Below are 24452 nucleotides of genomic sequence, written 5' to 3' on the forward strand. Positions count from 1 at the left end.
AACAGCAGTATAGTATAACAGCAGTATAACAGCAGTATAACAGCAGTATAATAGCAGTATAACAGCAGTATAACAGCAGTATAGTATAACAGCAGTATAACAGCAGTATAACAGCAGTATAACAGCAGTATAATAGCAGTATAAAAGCAGTATAACAGCAGTATAGTATAACAGCAGTATAACAGCAGTATAACAGCAGTATAACAGCAGTATAATAGCAGTATAACAGCAGTATAACAGCAGTATAACAGCAGTATAACAGCAGTATAACAGCAGTATAACAGCAGTATAACAGCAGTATATATATCCAAGTTATTGTTTCTCATTGTATATTTATTCCTTCAATTTTTCTATTCTTCCTATATTCTTTCTCTCTGCATTGTTGGGAAGGGCCCAGTAAACATTTCACTGATGGTCTACACCTGTTGTTTACCAAACATGTGACATATACAATTTGATTTGAGCCAACTAAAGCAAACTCAATTGTTTTGATTGTCTCTGAGCTCATACAACTCCGGCTGAAAGGTTTTGCCAAACTCTGGTTCCATTTCATCGGGGAGCCAAAAATATGCCAGGCTAGTCGCTTAACTTCCCCCTCCCCCTCCCCCTCCCCCCCACTGCCTGGCGTCCCGTCACCTGATGGAGAGGAGAGAGAGAGGAGTCCCACCCTCCCCTCCCCCTCCCCCCCACTGCCTGGCGTCCCGTCACCTGATGGAGAGGAGAGAGAGAAGAGTCCCACCCTCCCCTCCCCCTCCCCCCCACTGCCTGGCGTCCCGTCACCTGATGGAGAGGAGAGAGAGAGAAGAGTCCCACCACCTCCTTTCCCGGATGCTCTGGAGCAACACAGGGTGGACTATCGATTTTGGAGTGCCAGCTGGGTAATTGAGTGCACACAGAACGCTGTAAATTTGAGGGTGATCGTTACTCTTTGCTTATACAAGCCAAAAAGACCTGCAGCAGCTGTGCCAATGCTGGGGTCATGAAACCTGGGACATTACATTACACAAGAAGGGAGAGAGGAGAGGAGAAAGAGAGGAGGAGAGGAGGAGAGGAGAGGAGGAGAGGAGGAGAGGAGAGGGGTCGAGTGGAGAGTCAAATTAGGGTTGCATGATATGGGAAAAAGTTGAATTTTTTTTAAATACTGTATATATTGCGATTTGACTTGAGATACAGTTAAAGTCGGAAGTTTACATTTATTTCAGCTTTTATTTCTTTAATCACATTCCCAGTGGGTCAGAAGTTTACATACATTCAATTAGTATTTGGTAGCATTGCCTTTAAATTGTTTAACTTTGGTCAAATAATTTCGGGTAGCCTTCCACAAGCTTCCCACAATAAGTTGGGTGAATTTTGGCCCATTCCTCCTGACAGAGCTGGTGTAACTGAGTCAGGTTTGTAGGCCTCCTTGCTCGCACACGCTATTTCAGTTCTGCCCACACATTTTCTATAGGATTGAGGTCAGGGCTTTGTGATGGCCACTCCAATACCTTGACTTTGTTGTCCTTAAGCCATTATGCCACAACTTCGGAAGTATGCTTGGGGTCATTGTCCATTTGGAAAACCCATTTGCAACCAAACTTTAACTTCCTGAGTGATGTCTTGAGATGTTGCTTCAATATATCCACATAATTCTCCTTCCTCAATATGCCATCTATTTTGTGAACTGCACCAGTCCCTCCTGCAGCAAAGCACCCTCACAGCATGATGCTGCCACCCCTGTGCTTCACGGTTGGGATGGTGTTCTTCGGGTTGCAAGCAAACCCCTTTTTCCTCCAAACATAACGATGGTCATTATGGCCAAACAGTTCTATTTTTGTTTCATCAGACCAGAGGACATTTTTCCAAAAAGTATGATCTTTGTCCCCATGTGCAGTTGCAAACCGTAGTCTGTCTTTTTTATGGCGGTTTTGGAGCAGTGGGTTCTTCCTTGCTGAGTGGCCTTTCAGGTTATGTCGATATAGGACTCATTTTACTGTGGATATAGATACTTTTGTACCTGTTTCCTCCAGCATCTTCACAAGGTCCTTTGCTGTTGTTCTGGGATTGATTTGCACTTTTCGCACCAAAGTACGTTCATCTCTAGGAGACAGAACACGTCTCCTTCCTGAGCGGTATGATGGCTGCGTGATCCCATGGTGTATATACTTGCATACTATTGTTTGTACAGATGAACATGGTACCTTCAGGCGTTTGGAAATTGCTCCCAATGATGAACCAGACTTATGGAGGTCTACAATTTCTTTTCTGAGGTCTTGGCTGATTTCTTTTGATTTTCCCATGATGTCAAGCAAAGAGGCACTGAGTTTGAAGGTAGGCCTTGAAATACATCCACAGGTACACCTCCGATTGACTCAAATTATGTCAATTAGCCTATCAGAAGCTTCTAAAGCCATGACATCATTTTCTGGAATTTTCCAAGCTGTTTAAAGGCACAGTCAACTTAGTGTATGTAAACTTCTGACCCATTGGAATTGTGATACAATGAATTATAAGTGAAATAATCTGTCTGTAAACAATTGTTGGAAAAATTACTTGTGTCATGCACAATGTAGATGTCCTAACCGACTTGCCAAAACTACAGTTTGTTAACAAGACATTTGTGGAGTGGTTGAAAAACGAGTTTTAATGACTCCAACCTAAGAGGATGTAAACTTCCGACTTCAACTGTATATAATGAAGAAAAGTGGAAAGCAGCATCATTCTTGTTTGGAATCATCTGTTGACTGCCTGATCACCAACAACTATGAGACAGCCAACAGGGAGGAGGTGAGGGCCCTGGCGTAGTGGTGCCAGGAAAAGAACCTCTCCCTCAACGTCAACAACAAAACGAAGGAGCTGATCGTGGACTTCGGGAGACAGCAGAGACAGCATGCCCCCATCCACATCAACGGGGCCGCAGTGGAGAAGGTGAAAAGCTTCAAGTTCCTCTGTGTATGCATCACTGACAATCTGAAATGGTCCATCCACACATACAGTGTGGTGAAGAAGGTGCAACAGCGCCTCTTCAACCTCTGGAGGCTGAAGAAATGTGTCTTGGCCCCAACCGGACGGGACCACCTAGTGTTGACACGGAGCCCCGCCGATCCTACACGACTGGTCTGCCGACGAAATCATCTGATGTGGTTACAACAGGCTTCCCGTTACGACGTCGACCACGAAGATTCCATCTGCTAGCCCCGGCCCGCTAGCACCACGCTAGCCGTGGCCTCTTGCTCGCTAGTGCTTTAGCAGCCCCCGAACTACCTCCGAACTATCCTATTGCTGTTCACCAGACCTTATGATAACTCAGCTATACAGCTGATGTCTGCTGGACTGTTCCTTTTTACGGTACTGCATCCTGTTTATGTTTAGCCTCAGCCCAAACTGTGTCGTCATTACCAGCTGTTGTCTTAGCTCTCTCAAATTACACCTGTGATTGCTTTATGCCTCTCTCCCATGTCAATATGGTTAGCTTATTGTTGTTTCGGGTTATTTCTAATTGTACTATTTCACTGTAGATCCCCCAGCCCAGCTAAACCTGCCTTAGATAGCTCCTTTGTCCCACCCCCCATACACGCAGAGACCGACTCAATTGGTGCCTCCAGTGATGCTATCTCTTTCATTGTTACCCAAAGCTTAGGTTTACCTCCACTTTACTCATATCCTTCCATATCCTTGTCTGTACATAATGCCCTGAATCTTTTCTACAACGCCCAGAAATCTGCCCCCTTTATTCTATGTACCCAACGCACTTGAAGACCAGTTCTTAAAGCCTTTAGCCGTATCCTTATTCTAGTCCTCCTCTGTTCCTCTGGTGATGTAGAGGCTAACCCAGGCCCTGCAGCCCTCAGTATCACTCCTACTCCCCAGGCGCTATCATTTGCTGACTTCTGTAATCGCAAAAGCCTTGGTTTCTTGCATGTAAATATCAGAAGTCTACTTCCTAAGTTTGAGTTATTCACTGCGTTAGCACACTCCACCAACCCTGATGTTCTAGCAGTGTCTGAATCCTGGCTTAGGAAGGCCACCAAAAATTCTGAAATTTCCATCCCCAACTATAACATTTTCCGTCTAGATAGAACTGCCAAAGGGGGTGGAGTTGCAATCTACTGTAGAGATAGCCTGCAGAGCTCTATCATACTATCCAGGTCTGTGCCCAAACAGTTTGAGCTTCTACTTCTAAAAATCCACCTTTCCAGAAATAAGTCTCTCACTGTTGCCACTTGCTACAGACCCCCCTCAGCCCCCAGCTGTGCCCTGGACACCATATGTGAATTGATTGCCCCCCATTTATCCTCAGAGTTCGTACTGCTTGGTGACCTAAATTGGGATATGTTTAACACCCCGGCCATCCTACAATCCAAACTAGATGCCCTCAATCTCACACAAATTATCAACGAACCTACCAGGTACAACCCTAAATCCGTAAACATGGGTACCCTCATAGATATCATCCTGACTAACTTACCATCTAAATACACCTCCGCTGTCTTCAACCAGGATCTCAGCGATCACTGCCTTATTGCCTGCGTCCGTAATGGGTCCGCGGTCAAACGACCACCCCTCATCACTGTCAAACGCTCCCTAAAACACTTTAGCGAGCAGGCCTTCCTAATTGACCTGGCCCAGGTATCCTGGATGGATATAGATCTCATTCCGTCAGTAGAGGATGCCTGGTTGTTCTTTAAAAGTAATTTCCTCTCAATCTTAAATAAACATGCCCCATTCAAAAAATACAGAACTAAGAACAGATATAGCCCCTGGTTCTCCTCAGACTTGACTGCCCTTGACCAGCACAAAAACATCCTGTGGCGTACTGCATTAGCATCAAATAGCCCCCGCGATATGCAACTTTTCAGGGAAGTTAGGAACCAATATACACAAGCAGTCAGGAAAGCAAAGGCTAACTTTTTCAAACAGAAATTTCATCCTGTAGCACTAACTCCAAAAAGTTTTAGGACACTGTAAAGTCCATGGAGAATAAGAGCACTTCCGCCCAGCTGCCCACTGCACTGAGGCTAGGAAACACTATCACCACCGATATATCTACAATAATCGAGAATTTCAACAAGCATTTTGCTACGGCTGGCCATGCTTTCCACCTGGCTACCACTACCCCGGCCACCAACTCTGCACCCTCCGCTGCAACTTGCCCATGCCCCCCCGCTTCTCCTTCACACAAATTCAGACAGCTGATGTTCTGAAAGAGCTGCAAAATCTAGACCCCTACAAATCAGCTGGGCTAGACAATCTGGACCCTTTCTTTCTAAAACTAGCCGCCGAAATTGTCGCAACCCCTATTACTAGCCTGTTCAACCTCTCTTTCGTAACGTCTGAGATCCCCAGAGATTGGAAAGCTGCCGCGGTCACCCCCCTCTTCAAAGGGGGTGACACTCTAGATCCAAACTGTTACAGACCTATATCCATCCTGCCCTGCCTTTCGAAAGTATTTGAAAGCCAAGTTAACAAACAGATCACCCGACCATTTCGAATCCCACCGTACCTTCTCCGCTATGCAATCCGGTTTCCGAGCTGGTCATGGGTGCACTTCAGCCACGCTCAAGGTCCTAAACGATATTATAACCGCGATCGATAATAGACAGTACTGTGCAGCCGTCTTCATCGACCTGGCCAAGGCTTTCGACTCTGTCAACCACCGCATTCTTATTGGCAGACTAAATAGCCTTGGTTTCTCAAATGACTGCCTCGCCTGGTTCACCAACTACTTCTCAGATAGAGTTCAATGTGTCAAATCGGAGGGCCTGTTGTCTGGACCTATGGCAGTCTCTATGGGGGTGCCACAGGGTTCAATTCTTGGGCCGACTCTTTTCTCCGTGTATATCAATGATGTCGCTCTTGCTGCTGGTGACTCTCAGATCCACCTCTACGCAGACGACACCATTTTGTATACATCTGGCCCTTCATTGGACACTGTGTTAACAACTCAAGTCTTCAATGCCATACAACACTCCTTCAGTAGCCTCCAACTGCTCTTAAACGCTAGTAAAACTAAATGCATGCTCTTCAATCGAACGCTGCTGGCACCCGCCCACCCGACTAGAATCACCACTCTCGACGGGTCTGACCTAGAGTATGTGGACAACTACAAATACCTAGGTGTCTGGTTAGACTGTAAACTCTCCTTCCAGACTCACATTAAGAATCTCCAATCCAAAGTTAAATCTAGAATCGGCTTCCTATTTCGCAACAAAGCCTCCTTCACTCATGCTGCCAAACATGCCCTCGTAAAACTGACTATCCTACCGATCCTTGACTTCGGCGATGTCATTTACAAAATAGCCTCCAACACTCTACTCAGCAAATTGGATGTAGTCTATCACAGTGCCATCCGTTTTGTCTCCAAAGCCCCATACACTACCCACCACTGTGACCTGTACGCTCTTGTTGGCTGGTCCTCACCACATGTTCGTGCGTCAAACCCACTGGCTCCAGGCCATCTATAAATCACTGCTAGGCAAATCCCCGCCTTATCTTAGCTCATTGGTCACCATAGCAGCACCCACCCGTAGTCTGCGCTCCAGCAGGTATATCTCACTGGTCATTCCCAAAGCCAACACCTCCTTTGGCCGCCATTCCTTCCAGTTCTCTGCTGCCAATGGAACGAACTGCAAAAATCTCTGAAGCTGGAGACTCTTTTCTCCCTCACTAACTTTAAGCATCAGTTGTCAGAGCACCTTACCGATCACTGCACCTGTACACAGCCCATCTGAAATTAGCCCACCCAACTACCTCATCCCTATATTGTTATTTATTTTGCTCTTTTGCACCCCAGTATCTCTATTTGCACATCATCTCTTGCACATCTAGCATTCCAGTGTTAATACTAATTGTAATTATTTTGCACTATAGCCTATTTATTGCCTTACCTCCATAACTTGCTACATTTGCCCACACTGTATATATATTTTCTGTTGTATTTTTGACTTGTTTTGTTTTACCCCATATGTAACTCTGTGTTGTTGTTTTTATCGCACTGCTTTGCTTTATCTTGGCCAGGTCGCAGTTGTAAATGAGAACTTGTTCTCAACTGGCTTACCTGGTTAAATAAAGGTGAAATAAAAAAAAATAAAAAATTTTTTTTTTTTAAAGTGAAATAAAGACCCTCACAAACATTTACAGATGCACCATTGAGAGCATCCTGTCGGGCTGTATCACCGCCTGGTATGGCAACTGCACCGCCCGCAACCACAGTGCTCCCCAGAGGGTAGTACACCCTGGTGGCAGAGGAAAATGTGTCAGATACAGTGAGAGTTTTATAAAGCCGTGTGAGTTAGGCTTCGTCCCAAATGTACTATTTAGGGAATAGGGTGCATTTGGGCCTTAAGCAGAGAGGTGTAGATACGTATGGGAGTTTATCAAAATTGGATTTGTTTTCAAATTCTTTGTGGTTCTGTGTAATCTGAGGGAAATATGTGTCTCTAATATGGTCATACATTTGGCAGGAAGTTAGGAAGTGCAGCTCAGTTTCCACCTCATTTTGTGGGCAGTGTGCACATAGCCTGTCTTCTCTTGAGAGCCAGGTCTGCCTACGGCGGCCTTTCTCAATAGCAAGGCTATGCTCACTGAGTCTGTACATAGTTTCTGCCACTGTGTACTCTCTGTTTAGGGCCAAATAGCATTCTAGTTTGCTCTGTTTTTTTTGGTGACCATGTGGACAGGGGAGACAGCTGGGACAGGACCTGATTCAGACCATGTGGGCCTCTCTCTAACCCTGATTCAGACCATGTGGGCATCTCTCTAACCCTGATTCAGACCATGTGGGCCTCTCTCTAACCCTGATTCAGACCATGTGGGCCTCTCTCTAACCCTGATTCAGACCATGTGGGCCTCTCTCTAACCCTGATTCAGACCATGTGGGCCTCTCTCTAACCCTGATTCAGACCATGTGGGCCTCTCTCTAACCCTGATTCAGACCATGTGGGCCTCTCTCTAACCCTGATTCAGACCATGTGGGCATCTCTCTAACCCTGATTCAGACCATGTGGGCATCTCTCTAACCCTGATTCAGACCATGTGGGCATCTCTCTAACCCTGATTCAGACCATGTGGGCATCTCTCTAACCCTGATTCAGACCATGTGGGCCTCTCTCTAACCCTGATTCAGACCATGTGGGCCTCTCTCTAACCCTGATTCAGACCATGTGGGCCTCTCGCTAACCCTGATTCAGACCATGTGGGCATCTCTCTAACCCTGATTCAGACCATGTGGGCCTCTCTCTAACCCTGATTCAGACCATGTGGGCATCTCTCTAACCCTGATTCAGACCATGTGGGCATCTCTCTAACCCTGATTCAGACCATGTGGGCATCTCTCTAACCCTGATTCAGACCATGTGGGCCTCTCTCTAACCCTGATTCAGACCATGTGGGCCTCTCTCTCTCCTGTCATGGGCATCTAGTATCCCCCCATAGCCCTAACTGTGGCTTATTAAGGTGAATAAGGTGCACATATCACAGTCATTACATTCAACTATGGTAGGATAGACAACCACATATCACAGTCATTACATTCAACTATGGTAGGATAGACAACCACATATCACAGTCATTACATTCAACTATGGTAGGATAGACAACCACATATCACAGTCAGTGCATTCAACTCAGGTAGGATAGACAACCACATATCACAGTCATTACATTCAACTATGGAAACCGTGGAATCACTACCGTATGTACACAAGGTTCCCATCAAATCAGAACCGGCCGTGATCTCTTTTCTGCTGCTTGGCCCTCAAGCCCTTCCTGTCCCTTCCTGTCCCTTCCTGTCCCTTCCTGTCCCTTCCTGTCCCTTCCTGTCCCTTCCCAAACACGATTGGTTGGTTTTTAACACTGTAATGTCCTACATTTATTGTGTGTCAAACCATTTATCTTAGTGCCCAAGGCATTGACTAGTTCAAGCTGCTCTTAAATTCATCTGATATCTATTAGTGATGTAGGTCAAGACTCATCTTATTATTAGAAACCAGTAACACTTTCCAAAAATGAGAAATATCACACTACAGGGTCGGGATTCAAACGAATGCAAATAAACGACCTAAGAACTGTGATAAGGTGAGCCGACATCCGCAAAGTGTACAACTAACGTGATCTCCACAAAAGTACCTCTGTGTTGCAGTTTTTTTTTTTTTTTAAAGTGGAAGTAGCTAGTAAAGTTTGTAACTGTGTATTGTGGGGTGTTTTGGTATAGTCACTGGTAGTAAGGTAGTAGAAACAGTGGCTGTGTATTGTGGAGTGTGTTGAGTGACAGCACGGTAGCTTACCTGTGTATTGTGGAGTGTGTTGAGTGACAGCACGGTAGCTTACCTGTGTATTGTGGAGTGTGTTGAGTGACAGCACGGTAGCTTACCTGTGTATTGTGGAGTGTGTTGAGTGACAGCACGGTAGCTTACCTGTGTATTGTGGAGTGTGACGAGTGACAGCACGGTAGCTTACCTGTGTATTGTGGAGTGTGTTGAGTGACAGCACGGTAGCTTACCTGTGTATTGTGGAGTGTGTTGAGTGACAGCACGGTAGCTTACCTGTGTATTGTGGGGTGTGTTGAGTGACAGCACTGTAGCTTACCTGTGTATTGTGGGGCTTGTAAGGTGAGCTACTCTCCAGGTCAGCTAGGATGGAGGTCAGAGAGTCAATCTCAGCGTCCAGACTGGACCGCCTCTCTTCCAGGGTCTTCTCTGGTCCATGCATCTAGAGATAGGACATCTAGGAGTTAGAGTGATAGACCCGCACTCACACACACACACACACACACACACACACACACACACACACACACACACACACACACACACACAAAAACACACACACACAGAGATCTCGCACAGGTCTCGCATCTGGACCCACAAACAAAGGCGTTGGAATGACACAATCACTTGTTTCAATTCATGCCATTTCCCATGTGTAATAACAGGTATACACACAAGGTGCTGCACCCCCTCCTCTCCTCATCTCCTATTATTTCCTGCAGTTCTTAACATTTACAGAGTTAGTGCCTCTTACAGCGTATCCTTGCTGCAGCACTCCAGGGGTCTTAAGATGTAGCTATCTTCAGATGCTATTCCTGCTCCTAAACTGATAAAGAGCTATTCATCCTTCAAGGCCCTCCCTCCCTGCCTACCTGCCTTCCACCCTTCCTACCTGCCTACCTGCGTTCCACCCTGCCTACCTGCCTTCCTCCCTACCTACCAGCCTTCCTCCCTGCCTACCTGCCTTCCCCCCTGCCTACCAGCCTTCCTCCCTGCCTACCTGCCTTACCTCCTGCCTACTTGCCTTCCCCCCTGCCTACCTGCCTTCCTCCCTGCATACCTGCCTTCCTCCCTGCCTACCTGCCTTCCCCCCCTGCCTACCAGCCTTCCTCCCTGCCTACCAGCCTTCCACCCTGCCTTCCCCCCTGCCTACTTGCCTTCCCCCCTGCCTACCAGCCTTCCAACCTGCCTACCTGCCTTCCTCCCTGCCTACCTGCCTACCAGCCTTCCTCCCTGCCTACCAGCCTTCCACCCTGCCTTCCTCCCTGCATACCTGCCTTACCCCCCTGCCTACTTGCCTTCCCCCCTGCCTACCAGCCTTCCCCCCTGCCTACCAGCCTTCCTCCCTGCCTACCAGCCTTCCACCCTGCCTTCCTCCCTGCATACCTGCCTTCCCCCCTGCCTACCAGCCTTCCCCCCTGCCTACCAGCCTTCCTCCCTGCCTACCAGCCTTCCACCCTGCCTTCCTCCCTGCATACCTGCCTTCCCCCCTGCCTACTTGCCTTACTCCCTGCCTACCAGCCTTCAAACCTGCCTACCTGCCTTCCTCCCTGCCTACCTGCCTTCCCCCCTGCCTACCTGCCTTCCCTCCTGCCTACCTGCCTTCCTCCCTCCCTGCCTTCCTTCCTCCCTGCCTACCAGCCTTCCTCCCTGCCTACCCTACCTGCCTTCCTCCCTGCCTACCTGCCTTCCCCCCTGCCTACTTGCCTTCCCCCCTGCCTACCAGCCTTCCACCCTGCCTACCTGCCTTCCTCCCTGCCTACCTGCCTTCCCCCCTGCCTACCTGCCTTCCTCCCTCCCTGCCTACATGCCTTCCTCCCTGCCTACCTGCATTCCTCCCTGCCTACCTGACTACCTTCCTCCCTGCCTTCCTCCCTGCCTACCAGCCTTCCCCCTGCCTACCTTCCTTCCTCCCTGCCTACCAGCCTTCCTCCCTGCCTACCTGCCTTCCTCCCTGCCTACCTGCCTTCCTCCCTGCCTATCTGCCTTCCTCCCTGCCTATCTGCCTTCCAACCTGCCTACCTACCTTCCTCCCTGCCTAACTGCCTTCCTCCCTGCCTACCTGCCTTCCCCCTGCCTACCAGCCTTCCTCCCTGCCTACCTACCTTCCTCCCTGCCTTCCTCCCTGCCTCCCTGCCTTCCTCCCTGCCTACCAGCCTTTCTCCCTGCCTACCAGGTTTCCTCCCTGCCTACCTGCCTTCCCCCCTGACTACTTGCCTACCTGCGTTCCCCCCTGCCTACCTGCCTTCCTCCCTGCCTACCTGCCTTCCTCCCTGCCTACCAGCCTTCCTCCCTGCCTACCTGCTTTCCTCCCTGCCTACCTTCCTCCCTGCCTACCTGCCTTCCTCCCTGCCTACCTGCGTTCCTCCCTGCCTACCTGCCTTCCTCAATGCCTACCAGCCTTCCTCCCTGCCTACCAGGTTTCCTCCCTGCCTTCCTGCCTTCCCCCCTGCCTACTTGCCTACCTGCCTTCCTCCCTGCCTACCAGCCTTCCTCCCTGCCTTCCTCCCTGCCTCCCTGCCTTCCTCCCTGCCTACCTGCCTTCCTCCCTGCCTACCTGCCTTCCTCCCTGCCTACCAGCCTTCCTCCCTGCCTCCCAGCCTTCCCCCTGCCTACCAGCCTTCCTCCCTGCCTACCAGCCTTCCTCCCTGCCTACCAGCCTTCCTCCCTGCCTACCTGCCTTCCTCCCTGCCTTCCTCCCTGTCTACCTTCCTCCCAGCCTACCTGCTTTCCTCCCTGCCTACCAGCCTTCCCCCCTGCCTACCTTCCTTCCTCCCTGCCTACCTGCCTTCCTCCCTGCCTACCTGCCTTCCTCCCTGCCTACCAGCCTTCCTCCCTGCCTACCAGCCTTCCCCCTGCCTACCAGCCTTCCTCCCTGCCTACCAGCCTTCCTCCCTGCCTACCAGCCTTCCTCCCTGCCTACCTGCCTTCCTCCCTGTCTACCTTCCTCCCAGCCTACCTGCTTTCCTCCCTGCCTACCAGCCTTCCCCCCTGCCTACTTGCCTTCCTCCCTGCCTACCTGCCTTCCTCCCTGCCTACCTGCCTTCCTCCCTGCCTACCTGCCTTCCTCCCTGCCTACCTGCCTTCCTCCCTGCCTACCTGCCTTCCTCCCTGCCTACCTGCCTACCTGTGTTCCTCCCTGCCTACCTGCCATCCTACCTGCCTTCCTCCCTGCCTACCTGCCTTCCTCCCTGCCTTCCTCCCTGCCTACCTGCCTTCCTCCCTGCCTACCTGCCTTCCTCCCTGCCTACCTGCCTGCCTACCTGCCTACCTGCCTTCCTCCCTGCCTACCTACCTTCCTCCCTACCTGCCTGCCTGCCTACCTGCCTACCTACCTTCCTCCATGCCTACCTACCTTCCTCCCTGCCTACCTGCCTTCCTCCCTGCCTACCTGTCTTCCTCCCTGCCTACCTGCCTGCCTACCTGCCTACCTGCCTTCCTCCCTGCCTACAGTGAGGGAAAAAAGTATTTGATCCCCTGCTGATTTTGTATGTTTGCCCACTGACAAAGAAACGATCAGTCTATAATTTTAATTGTAGGTTTATTTGAACAGTGAGGGACAGAATAACAGCAAAAAAATCCAGAAAAACGCATGTCAAAAATGTTATGAATTGATTTGCATTTTAATGAGGGAAATAAGTATTTGACCCCCTCTCAATCAGAAAGATTTCTGGCTCCCAGGTGTCTTTTATACAGGTAACGAGCTGAGATTAGGAGCACACTCTTAAAGGGAGTGCTCCTAATCTCAGCTTGTTACCTGTATAAAAGACACCTGTCCACAGAAGCAATCAATCAATCAGATTCCAAACTCATGGCCAAGACCAAAGAGCTCTCCAAGGATGTCAGGGACAAGATTGTAGACCTACACAAGGCTGGAATGGGCTACAAGACCATCGCCAAGCAGCTTGGTGAGAAGGTGACAACAGTTGGTGCGATTATTCGCAGATGGAAGAAACACAAAATAACTGTCAATCTCCCTCGGCCTGGGGCGCCATGCAAGATCTCACCTTGTGGAGTTGCAATGATCATGAGAACGGTGAGGAATCAGCCCAGAACTACACGGGAGGATCTTGTCAATTATCTCAAGGCAGCTGGGACCATAGTCACCAAGAAAAAAATTGGTAACACACTACGCCGTGAAGGACTGAAATCCTGCAGCACCCGCAAGGTCCCCCTGCTCAAGAAAGCACATATACAGGCCCGTCTGAAGTTTGCCAATGAACATCTGAATGATTCAGAGGAGAACTGGGTGAAAGTGTTGTGGTCAGATGAGACTAAAATCGAGCTCTTTGGCATCAACTCAACTCGCCGTGTTTGTAGGAGGAGGAATGCTGCCTATGACCCCAAGAACACCATCCCCACCGTCAAATATGGAGGTGGAAACATTATGCTTTGGGGGTGTTTTTCTGCTAAGGGGACAGGACAACTTCACGCATCAAAGGGACGATGGACGGGGCCATGTACCGTCAAATCTTGGGTGAGAACCTCCTTCCCTAAGCCAGGGCATTGAAAATGGGTCGTGGATGGGTATTCCAGCATGACAATGACCCAAAACACACGGCCAAGGCAACAAAGGAGTGGCTCAAGAAGAAGCACATTAAGGTCCTGGAGTGGCCTAGCCAGTCTCCAGACCTTAATCCCATAGAAAATCTGTGGAGGGAGCTGAAGGTTCGAGTTGCCAAACGTCAGCCTCGAAACCTTAATGACTTGGAGAAGATCTGCAAAGAGGAGTGGGACAAAATCCGTCCTGAGATGTGTGCAAACCTGGTGGCCAACTACAAGAAACGTCTGACCTCTGTGATTGTCAACAAGGGTTTTGCCACCAAGTACTAAGTCATGTTTTGCAGAGGGGTCAAATACTTATTTCCCTCATTAAAATGCTAATCAATTTATAACATTTTCGACATGCGTTTTTCTAGATTTTGTTGTTGTTATTCTGTCTCTCACTGTTCAAATAAACCTACCATTAAAATTATAGACTGATCATTTCTTTGTCAGTGGGCAAACGTACAAAATCAGCAGGGGATCAAATACTTTTTTCCCTCACTGTACCTGCCTTCCTCCCTGCTGGTGCCTGTCTGCCTGGTGTGGATCAGAGTCTGGGGACTATTGGTGTCTCTGTTCCCACTCACATACTTTATCCTGGTTTAGTTTGGGGTGGTATTAGGATTCACAGCCTGTCTGTCTTTCTCCCTGTGTATGTGTGTTTGAGCACAGTTGACCTTGGCCTTAAACAAGCCTCTGTAAGCCAATAGAAAGAGAGACTCCACTGTGTGAAGAGTGCAGAGCAGAATAAGACAAGAATCACTGTTTGAAAGACAACTCTGGAAAATACGGTGGACCTTCCACCCTGAACTCTGTCTCGCCGTGTGCTCAGAGTTATCTCTGTTTTAAATGACCTTTCACCCTGAACTCTGTCTCACCGTGTGTTCAGAGTTATCTCTGTTTTAAAGGACCTTCCACCCTGAACTCTGTCTCGCCGTGTGCTCAGAGTTATCTCTGTTTTAAAGGACCTTTCACCCTGAACTCTGTCTCGCCGTGTGCTCAGAGTTATCTCTGTTTTAAAGGACCTTCCACCCTGAACTCTGTCTCGCCGTGTGCTAAGAGTTATCTCTGCTTTAAATGACGTTTCACCCTGAACTCTGTCTCGCAGTGTGCTCAGAGTTATCTCTGTTTTAAAGGACCTTTCACCCTGAACTCTGTCTCGCCGTGTGCTCAGAGTTATCTCTGTATTAAATGACCTTTCACCCTGAACTCTGTCTCGCCGTGTGCTCAGAGTTATCTCTGTTTTAAATGACCTTTCACCCTGAACTCTGTCTCGCCGTGTGTTCAGAGTTATCTCTGTTTTAAAAGACCTTTCACCCTGAACTCTGTCTCGCCGTGTGTTCAGAGTTATCTCTGTTTTAAATGACCTTTCACCCTGAACTCTGTATCGCCGTGTGCTCAGAGTTATCTCTGTTTTAAAGGACCTTCCACCCTGAACTCTGTCTCGCCGTGTGCTCAGAGTTATCTCTGTTTTCAATGACCTTTCACCCTGAACTCTGTATCGCCGTGTGCTCAGAGTTATCTCTGTTTTAAAGGACCTTCCACCCTGAACTCTGTCTCACCGTGTGCTCAGAGTTATCTCTGTTTTAAATGACCTTTCACCCTGAACTCACATCAACACCATCATCCTGGAAACCCTATGCTGTTCATTGACTACAGCTCAGCGTTCAACACCATAGTGCCCTCAAAGCTCATCACTAAGCTAAGGACCGTGGGACTAAACACCTCCCTCTGCAACTGGATCCTGAACTTCCTGACGGGCCGCCCCCAGGTGGTAAGGGTAGGCAAGAATCCTCGTTATTGTTATTTTATTGTGTTAGTTTTTATTGTCTTTTTTACTTAAGAAAATATTTACTAAATATACTGAACTCTATTTATTGAACTGCATTGTTGGTTAAGAGCTTGTAAGTAAGCATTTCACGGTAAGGTCTACACCTGTTGTATTCGGCGCATGTGACAAATAAAATGTGATTTTATTTCATTTTAAAACCTTGGAGCACAATACTAGCGAGTCGCTCCAGGATTTCTCAGGGATTCCTTGTGATATTTGCAGGCAAAAATTATTGATTTGCTGCGGCAATTCTGACATTTTGCCTTGCAATATGCGATGATTTTGTCCAATTTCTAGAGGAGAGAGAGAGTATGATTCAATCTAAAGAGAGTCACTTTGACTGACTAGAGCAGAGAGAGAGAGAGTATGATTCAAACTAAAGAGAGTCACTTTGACTGACTAGAGCAGAGAGAGAGAGAGTATGATTCAAACTAAAGAGAGTCACTTTGACTGACTAGAGCAGAGAGAGAGAGTATGATTCAAACTAAAGAGAGTCACTTTGACTGACTAGAGCAGAGAGAGAGTATGATTCAAACTAAAGAGAGTCACTTTGACTGACTAGAACAGAGAGAGAGAGTATGATTCAAACTAAAGAGAGTCACTTTGACTGACTAGAACAGAGAGAGAGTATGATTCAAACTAAAGAGAGTCACTTTGACTGACTAGAGCAGAGAGAGAGTATGATTCAAACTAAAGAGAGTCACTTTGACTGACTAGAGCAGAGAGAGAGAGTATGATTCAAACTAAAGAGAGTCACTTTGACTGACTAGAGCAGAGAGAGAGAGTATGATACAAACTAAAGAGAGTCACTTTGACTGACTAGAGCAGAGAGAGAGTATGATTCAAACTAAAGAGAGTCACTTTGACTGACTAGAGCAGAGAGAGAGTATGATTCAAACTAAAGAGAGTCACTTTGACTGACTAGAGCAGAGAGAGAGAGAGAGTATGATTCAAACTAAAGAGAGTCACTTTGACTGACTAGAGCAGAGAGAGAACATGATTCAAACTAAAGAGAGTCACTTTGACTGACTAGAGCAGAGAGCGAGAGTATGATTCAAACTAAAGAGAGTCACTTTGACTGACTAGAGCAGAGAGAGAGAGAGAGTATGATTCAAACTAAAGAGAGTCACTTTGACTGACTAGAGCAGAGAGAGAGAGAGTATGATTCAAACTAAAGAGAGTCACTTTGACTGACTAGAGCAGAGAGAGAGTATGATTCAAACTAAAGAGAGTCACTTTGACTGACTAGAGCAGAGAGAGAGTATGATTCAAACTAAAGAGAGTCACTTTGACTGACTAGAGCAGAGAGAGAGTATGATTCAAACTAAAGAGAGTCAATTTGACTGACTAGAGCAGAGAGAGAACATGATTCAAACTAAAGAGAGTCACGTTGACTGACTAGAGCAGAGAGAGAGTATGATTCAAACTAAAGAGAGTCACTTTGACTGACTAGAACAGAGAGAGAGAGTATGATTCAAACTAAAGAGAGTCACTTTGACTGACTAGAGCAGAGAGAGAGAGTATGATTCAAACTAAAGAGAGTCACTTTGACTGACTAGAGCAGAGAGAGAGTATGATTCAAACTAAAGAGAGTCAATTTGACTGACTAGAGCAGAGAGAGAACATGATTCAAACTAAAGAGAGTCACTTTGACTGACTAGAGCAGAGAGAGAGAGTATGATTCAAACTAAAGAGAGTCACTTTGACTGACTAGAGCAGAGAGAGAGTATGATTCAAACTAAAGAGAGTCACTTTGACTGACTAGAACAGAGAGAGAGTATGATTCAAACTAAAGAGAGTCACTTTGACTGACTAGAGCAGAGAGAGAGAGAGTATGATTCAAACTAAAGAGAGTCAATTTGATACAATAGAGAGTTGTATGAGGAAGGAAACAGTGAAGTATGTTTTAAGAGGCACTTGGGTTCATTATTATAGAAGTCAATGCTAATAACTTTTCCCCCACAACGGTAGCCTCTCTCTGCAGCCTAAGGAGATTACAGATTAATTTAGAGAAACATAATTGACTACAACAACCCATTAAAAGGAAGAGTCTAGCTGGAGGTAACTGGACGGAAACTAGCTAGGTACCGAGGCATCTGCTACTGCGAATATTTTGCGTGTCTCTATACAGGGGGGGCCTACCGTACGTTCCCATCAATGACTGGAATCAGACTAATATAGGCCAGGTATCATTTGATTATTCATGTTTGCTTTGCCTTGCAGTATGTATGCACTCAGCCCTCTTCCTCTTGTTAGTTCTGTTAAAGGGGCAGAAATGATTTAACATCCCTTTTTTCATTCATGAAACATGTAGTAAAGACGTTCAGTCAAGATGTCAGTGAAACATGTAGTAAAGACGTTAAGTCAAGATGTCAGTGAAACATGTAGTAAGGACGTTAAGTCAAGATGTCAGTGAAACATGTAGTAAAGACGTTCAGTCAAGATGTAAGTGAAACATGTAGTAAAGACGTTCAGTTAAGATGTAAGTGAAACATGTAGTAAAGACGTTAAGTCAAGATGTAAGTGAAACATGTAGTAAGGACGTTAAGTCAAGATGTCAGTGAAACATGTAGTAAAGACGTTCAGTCAAGATGTCAGTGAAACATGTAGTAAAGACGTTCAGTCAAGATGTCAGTGAAACATGTAGTAAAGACGTTCAGTCAAGATGTCAGTGAAACATGTAGTAAAGACGTTCAGTCAAGATGTCAGTGAAACATGTAGTAAAGACGTTCAGTCAAGATGTCAGTGAAACATGTAGTAAAGACGTTCAGTCAAGATGTCAGTGAAACATGTAGTAAAGACGTTCAGTCAAGATGTCAGTGAAACATGTAGTAAAGACGTTCAGTCAAGATGTCAGTGAAACATGTAGTAAAGACGTTAAATCAAGATGTAAGTGAAACATGTAGTAAAGACGTTCAGTCAAGATGTAAGTGAAACATGTAGTAAAGACGTTCAGTCAAGATGTAAGTGAAACATGTAGTAAAGACGTTAAATCAAGATGTAAGTGAAACATGTAGTAAAGACGTTCAGTCAAGATGTAAGTGAAACATGTAGTAAAGACGTTCAGTCAAGATGTAAGTGAAACATGTAGTAAAGACGTTAAGTCAAGATGTAAGTGAAACATGTAGTAAGGACGTTCAGTCAAGATGTAAGTAAAACATGTAGTAAAGACGTTCAGTCAAGATGTAAGTGAAACATGTAGTAAAGACGTTCAGTCAAGATGTAAGTGAAACAAGTAGTAAAGACGTTCAGTCAAGATGTAAGTGAAACATGTAGTAAAGACGTTCAGTCAAGATGTAAGTGAAACATGTAGTAAAGACGTTAAGTCAAGATGTAAGTGAAACATGTAGTAAAGACGTTAAGTCAAGATGTAAGTGAAACATGTAGTAAAGACGTTCAGTCAAGATGTAAGTGAAACATGTAGTAAAGACGTTCAGTCAAGATGTCAGTGAAACATGTAGTAAAGGCGTTCAGTCAAGATGTCAGTGAAACATGTAGTAAAGACGTTCAGTCAAGATGTAAGTGAAACATGTAGTAAAGACGTTAAATCAAGATGTCAGTGAAACATGTAGTAAAGACGTTCAGTCAAGATGTCAGTGAAACATGTAGTAAAGACGTTCAGTCAAGATGTCAGTGAAACATGTAGTAAAGACGTTCAGTCAAGACGTCAGTGAAACATGTAGTAAAGACGTTCAGTCAAGATGTAAGTGAAACATGTAGTAAAGACGTTCAGTCAAGACGTCAGTGAAACATGTAGTAAAGACGTTCAGTCAAGATGTCAGTGAAACATGTAGTAAAGACGTTCAGTCAAGATGTCAGTGAAACATGTAGTAAAGGCGTTCAGTCAAGATGTCAGTGAGTCGTCCTAACAAACACGACAAACATTGTTGCTTTAATACTTTATAACTATAAAAGTATTATGTACTGTTAGTATTATATTAAAATTGTTTTTATCACATACTAGAATAGAATAGAAAAGATACAGAATAGAATCACTTCATTTTCCCAGAGGGTACTTTAGTTATATTTATTGTGTCACATATCACAGAACCCACTATTGACTGTAGTTGGATCAAACTCAACTGAACTGAGTCTGAACTGCAGGTCAGGCTGATATTATTTGGAATAACCTCACAACTGGCAACCGGTTTTTATATTCAATAGAACCTTAATAAATACCAGACTATGCCTTCAGATGTAGCACTGGATTCTTCTACTCACGCTATGATACCAGTGTCTGTTACATCGATAGTGTCCCAAATGGCACCCTATTCCCATATATAGTGCACTACTTTAGGGCATATAGGCCTCTGGTAAAAAATAGTGCACTATATAGGGAACATTTCGGATGCAGACATTGTGGTTTTCTATACAGGGTCTCTATACGGTGTTGACAGTTTACAGCTTTATCCACACATCCCGTCCCCAGGGTGTTACATATTTTCTCCCCATCCAACTACATGTTGTGCGAAAGAGAGGGAACCAGCAGTAAAGTTTCACTAGAGATACATGTGTTTGGTCACATACACTACACGACCAACAGAATGTGGACACCTGCTCGTCTAACATCTCATTCCAAAATCATGGGCATTAATATGGAGTTGGTCCCCCCTTTGCTGCTATAACTGCCTCCACTCTTCTGGGAAGGCTTTCCACTAGATGTTGGAACATTGCTGCGGGGACTTGCTTCCATTCAGCCACAAGAGCATTAGTGAGGTCGGGCACTGATGTTGGGCGATTAGGCCTGGCTCGCAGTCGGCGTTCCAATTCATCCCAAAGGTGTTCGATGGGGTTGAGGTCAGGGCTCTGTGCAGGCCAGTCAAGTTCTTCCAAACCAATCTCGACAAACCATTTCTGTATGGAACTCGCTTTCTGCACAGGGGCATTGTCATGGTGAAACAGGAAAGGGCCTTCCCCAAACTGTTGCCACAAAGTTGGAAGCACAGAATCGTCTAGAATGTCATTGTATGCTGTAGCGTTAAAATGTCCCTTCACTGGAACTAAGGGGCCTAGCCCAAACCATGAAAATCAGCCCCAGACCAGTATTCCTCCTCCACCAAAATGTACAGTTGGCACTATGCATTGGGGCAGGTAGCGTTCTCCTGGCATCCGCCAAACCCAGATTCGTCCGTCGGACTGCCAGATGGTGAAGCGTGATTCATCACGCCTTAGAACGTGTTTCCACTGCTCCAGAGTCCAATGGTGGTGAGCTTTACACCACTCCAGCCGACGCTTGGCATTGCGCATGGTGATCTTAGGCTTGTGTGCGGCTGCTCGGCCATGGAAACCCATTTCATGAAGCTCCCGATGAACAATTCTTGTGCTGACGTTGCTTCCAGAGGCAGTTTGGAACTCGGTAGTAAGTGTTGCAACCGAGGACAGACGATTTTTACACACTACGCGCTTCAGCACTCAGCGGTCCAGTTCTGTGAGCTTGTGTGGCCTACCACTTCGCGGCTGAGCCGTTGTTGCTCCTAGACTTTTCCACTTCACAATAACAGCCCTTACAGTTGACCGGGGCAGCTCTAGCAGGGCAGAAATATGACGAACTGACTTGTTGGAAACTATTTTATAGACATGTCAGCAACAGGTGTGGCTGAAATAGCAGAATCCACTAATTTTAAGGTGTGTCCACATATTTTTGTATATATAGTGTATATGTGACCAACAGATGCATATCTGTATTCCCAGTCATGTGAAATCCAGAGATTAGGGCCTAATGAATTCATTTCAATTGACTGATTTCCTTATTTGAACTGTAACTCAGTAAAATCTTTGAAATTGTTGTCCACATACTTTTATATATATATATATATATATATATATATATATATATTGTGACGTCACGAGAGGCTACACAGCTTTCAGCGGGATTGCTCAAGTAGTGCAAGGAGACAAGGTTCAAACAAAACAAGGATTTTATTATAGGTCTTGGGAAATTAACGAAAATATAACAAAATTCTGTTCTCTTGTGGCTCTTTAAGGGTTAACAGTTCAGGGATGTCTCTTCCACATCCAAAATCATAATTCTCACTCGCTCAGATAACTTTTCCCCAGCCTTACTGTAGTCCACGTTGCAGCTAGTGGCCAACCCAGCAAAAAGTCCTTCCAAATGTCTCTCACGTATTTCCACAGGTGCATATATCCAAAGGTGAGTATTTCCCAAAGGTAAGTATCTCCAAATCCTTATATTCCTCATGGAAGTGGACGTGCAGCACTCTTGTCCTCCAGAGAGCCCAGGTTAGGAGATTGTGTCTCTTCACCCCCACACACACTCTCAGTGTGTCTCTTCCCTTCCCAAACCTTCAGCTCATCAGCTCCTCATTTGTTTCAGCTGCGTGGGAAGATTGGCCATAGAGGGGTGGAGTTCCCGACTCATACCAGCAGATGGAGCCATAGCTGTCTGGGTTTGCAGCCACCTCAGGGGGATGTAACGTCCCTCCAGGACACAGCCTCTCGTGACATCACACATCCCCCTCCTCGGGACCGACGTCCTCGTCGGGTAAAGGCAGCGAAGAAGGCATCACGCCGGGAGAGGGCGTCCGCATTGCCGTGGTGCTTGCCAGCCTGCTCTCTCTTCAACTCCTCCACCTCTAGGACCAGGGACTCAGCCTCCTGTTGTCTCTCCTTGAGTTTCTTACTGAACGCGCATCAGCCTTGGTTTTAGCAGAGTTTAGCTTCTGTTGAGCAGCTTTCAGTTCCTTCTCTCTCTCTGCCTCCGCATTCTTCATCTTGTTCTCCAACACCTTGTACTTCTCTCTGCCTTCTTCTGGACCTCCTTACTACTGCGCAGGGTCTCCTCACACTCCTCGATGGTCCTGCGCAGCCTCTCCAGCTCCTCCTGTTGCTTATGGAAGGAGCTCTGTTGGAGTTTAGCCTGGAGGATATCTAACTCTTCTGTCTTCATGTCTAACTGTTGCTTTAACAAACGATACCTCTCAGCGGTCCCTTCAGACCAGACAGTTCTTTGTCCAGATTCTGTAGCTCCGTCTCTGTGTCGGTCTGGGCACCTGCCATCCCTATCAGAGCCCGGGCGGGAGTGAGTAATTCGGAGGATTGCACCGAGCCTTCCCAGCATGAGTCTTGCCTCTCCGTTTCCGAGGTACTCGGGTTATCCTCTCCTGAGACTCTCTCCAGAGTGGGTAAAAGGCTGGGCAGTCTCTCGTCCAATTAGGACAGGGGACGGGAGGGAATCAACCACCCCGCCGTCGTGTGTATGGTTCCCCGTGTGCTGGTCATTGTAAGTTCAGTAATGGGGTATTCTCTGGTGTCCCCATGGACACAGGAAACTGGGAGGACTTTCCCCGGGGGTCAGACACGTTGGGCCCACCAAATCCCCTTACGCACCAGGGTGGCCCGGCTACCAGAATCCAGTAAGGCCTCCACATCATGGTGATTCACAGTTACCGGGCAGGTGGGGGGTCGATCTGGGCCGCCATCTACCGACTCCCAAGAGCGAGGCAACACGGTGTGTGGGTGCTGAGCTGGAGGACTCCGCAGTGGGCATAGGTTCATCGGCTGGTTTCCCACACTGCCAGGAGATATGTCCCATCTCCCCACACCGGTAACACTGTTGAGTTTCCCCCTCCTGGTGTACTCTTCTTGGACCCGCCTGGTTTCTGGCTCCCCTGGAGCCGGGATAAGTCCTGACGTGGCTGGGTTCGAGACCTTGGGGTCCTTTGGACGGGTTCTTCCCCATTTGTGGTGGGGCCGCACTCCTGGGGTCTTTTTCGAAGCATTCAGCATCTCCGCTGTGGCCTGGTACTTTTCCACAGCTTCCACGGTCAGATCAGCCGTGGTCAAGTCCTGTTGACTGATGAACCGTTTTGCCTCATAAGGCAGGGCGCGTGGTAACGATCCACCACAACGCCTCCACCACCGCCGCTGCTGTATTCCTCTGCGGATCCAGCCATTTCCTTGCGATTCGGACAAGTTCATGCATCTGCGCCCGAGGAGGTTGGTCTGGTTGGAAGGTCCAGCTGTGAAGCGCTGGGCCATACCAAACTTTGTGAGTCCATATCTGCTGAGGATCTCAGACTTCAGGGCATCATAGTCAGTAACCTGGTCAGGGCCCAGGTCCCTGACAGCATTCAGCGATTCCCCGGTTAGAAGGGGGGCTAACAGACCAACCCACTGTTGCTTGGGCCAGGCTTCCCTAGTGGCCGTGGCCTCAAATGCATGCAGGTATGCCTCAATGTCATCGGTAGCTCCCATCTTAGATATAAAGTCACTTGCCTTTATTGGGCGGGTATTTTGGACAACCCTCTGTCTCTGCAACTGCAATTCCTCTGCCTTCAGAAGGTTGGCTTTCTTTTGCTCCTCCAAGAGAGCCACGTTTGCTTGCATCTGGGCTTGCTGGCCAGCAACAAGGGCTTTCAATATGTCCTCCATTTCAGTCGGCGGGAGCCTACGGCCAACTTGGAAAACTGGGTGATCAAACCTTCGGTATCCTCCTCTGACATGCACTATTAACAGCTAGCGTGCCCGTATTCTCCACCATCTGTGACGTCACGAGAGGCTACACAGCTTTCAGCGGGATTGCTCAAGTAGTGCAAGGAGACAAGGTTCAAACAAAACAAGGATTTTATTATAGGTCTTGGGAAATTAACGAAAATATAACAAAATTCTGTTCTCTTGTGGCTCTTTAAGGGTTAACAGTTCAGGGATGTCTCTTCCACATCCAAAATCATAATTCTCACTCGCTCAGATAACTTTTCCCCAGCCTTACTGTAGTCCACGTTGCAGCTAGTGGCCAACCCAGCAAAAGTCCTTCCAAATGTCTCTCACGTATTTCCACAGGTGCATATATCCAAAGGTGAGTATTTCCCAAA

At 47.1% G+C, this 24452-nt stretch overlaps 1 protein-coding gene across 1 annotated transcript in view; it reads right to left on the reverse strand.

The window, feature by feature from the left end:
* Positions 1-24452, reverse strand: part of LOC121577417 (LIM domain containing preferred translocation partner in lipoma) — a 162719-nt gene that overhangs the window by 89168 nt on the left and 49099 nt on the right. Inside the window, exon 3 of the mRNA XM_045223384.1 lies at positions 9565-9687. Within this exon, the coding sequence (XP_045079319.1) occupies positions 9565-9687 (123 nt within the window). The remainder of the gene's footprint in view (positions 1-9564; positions 9688-24452) is intronic.

This window comes from Coregonus clupeaformis, chromosome 11, assembly GCF_020615455.1.
Source record: "Coregonus clupeaformis isolate EN_2021a chromosome 11, ASM2061545v1, whole genome shotgun sequence".
In the NCBI taxonomy this organism is placed as follows: Eukaryota; Metazoa; Chordata; class Actinopteri; order Salmoniformes; family Salmonidae; genus Coregonus; species Coregonus clupeaformis.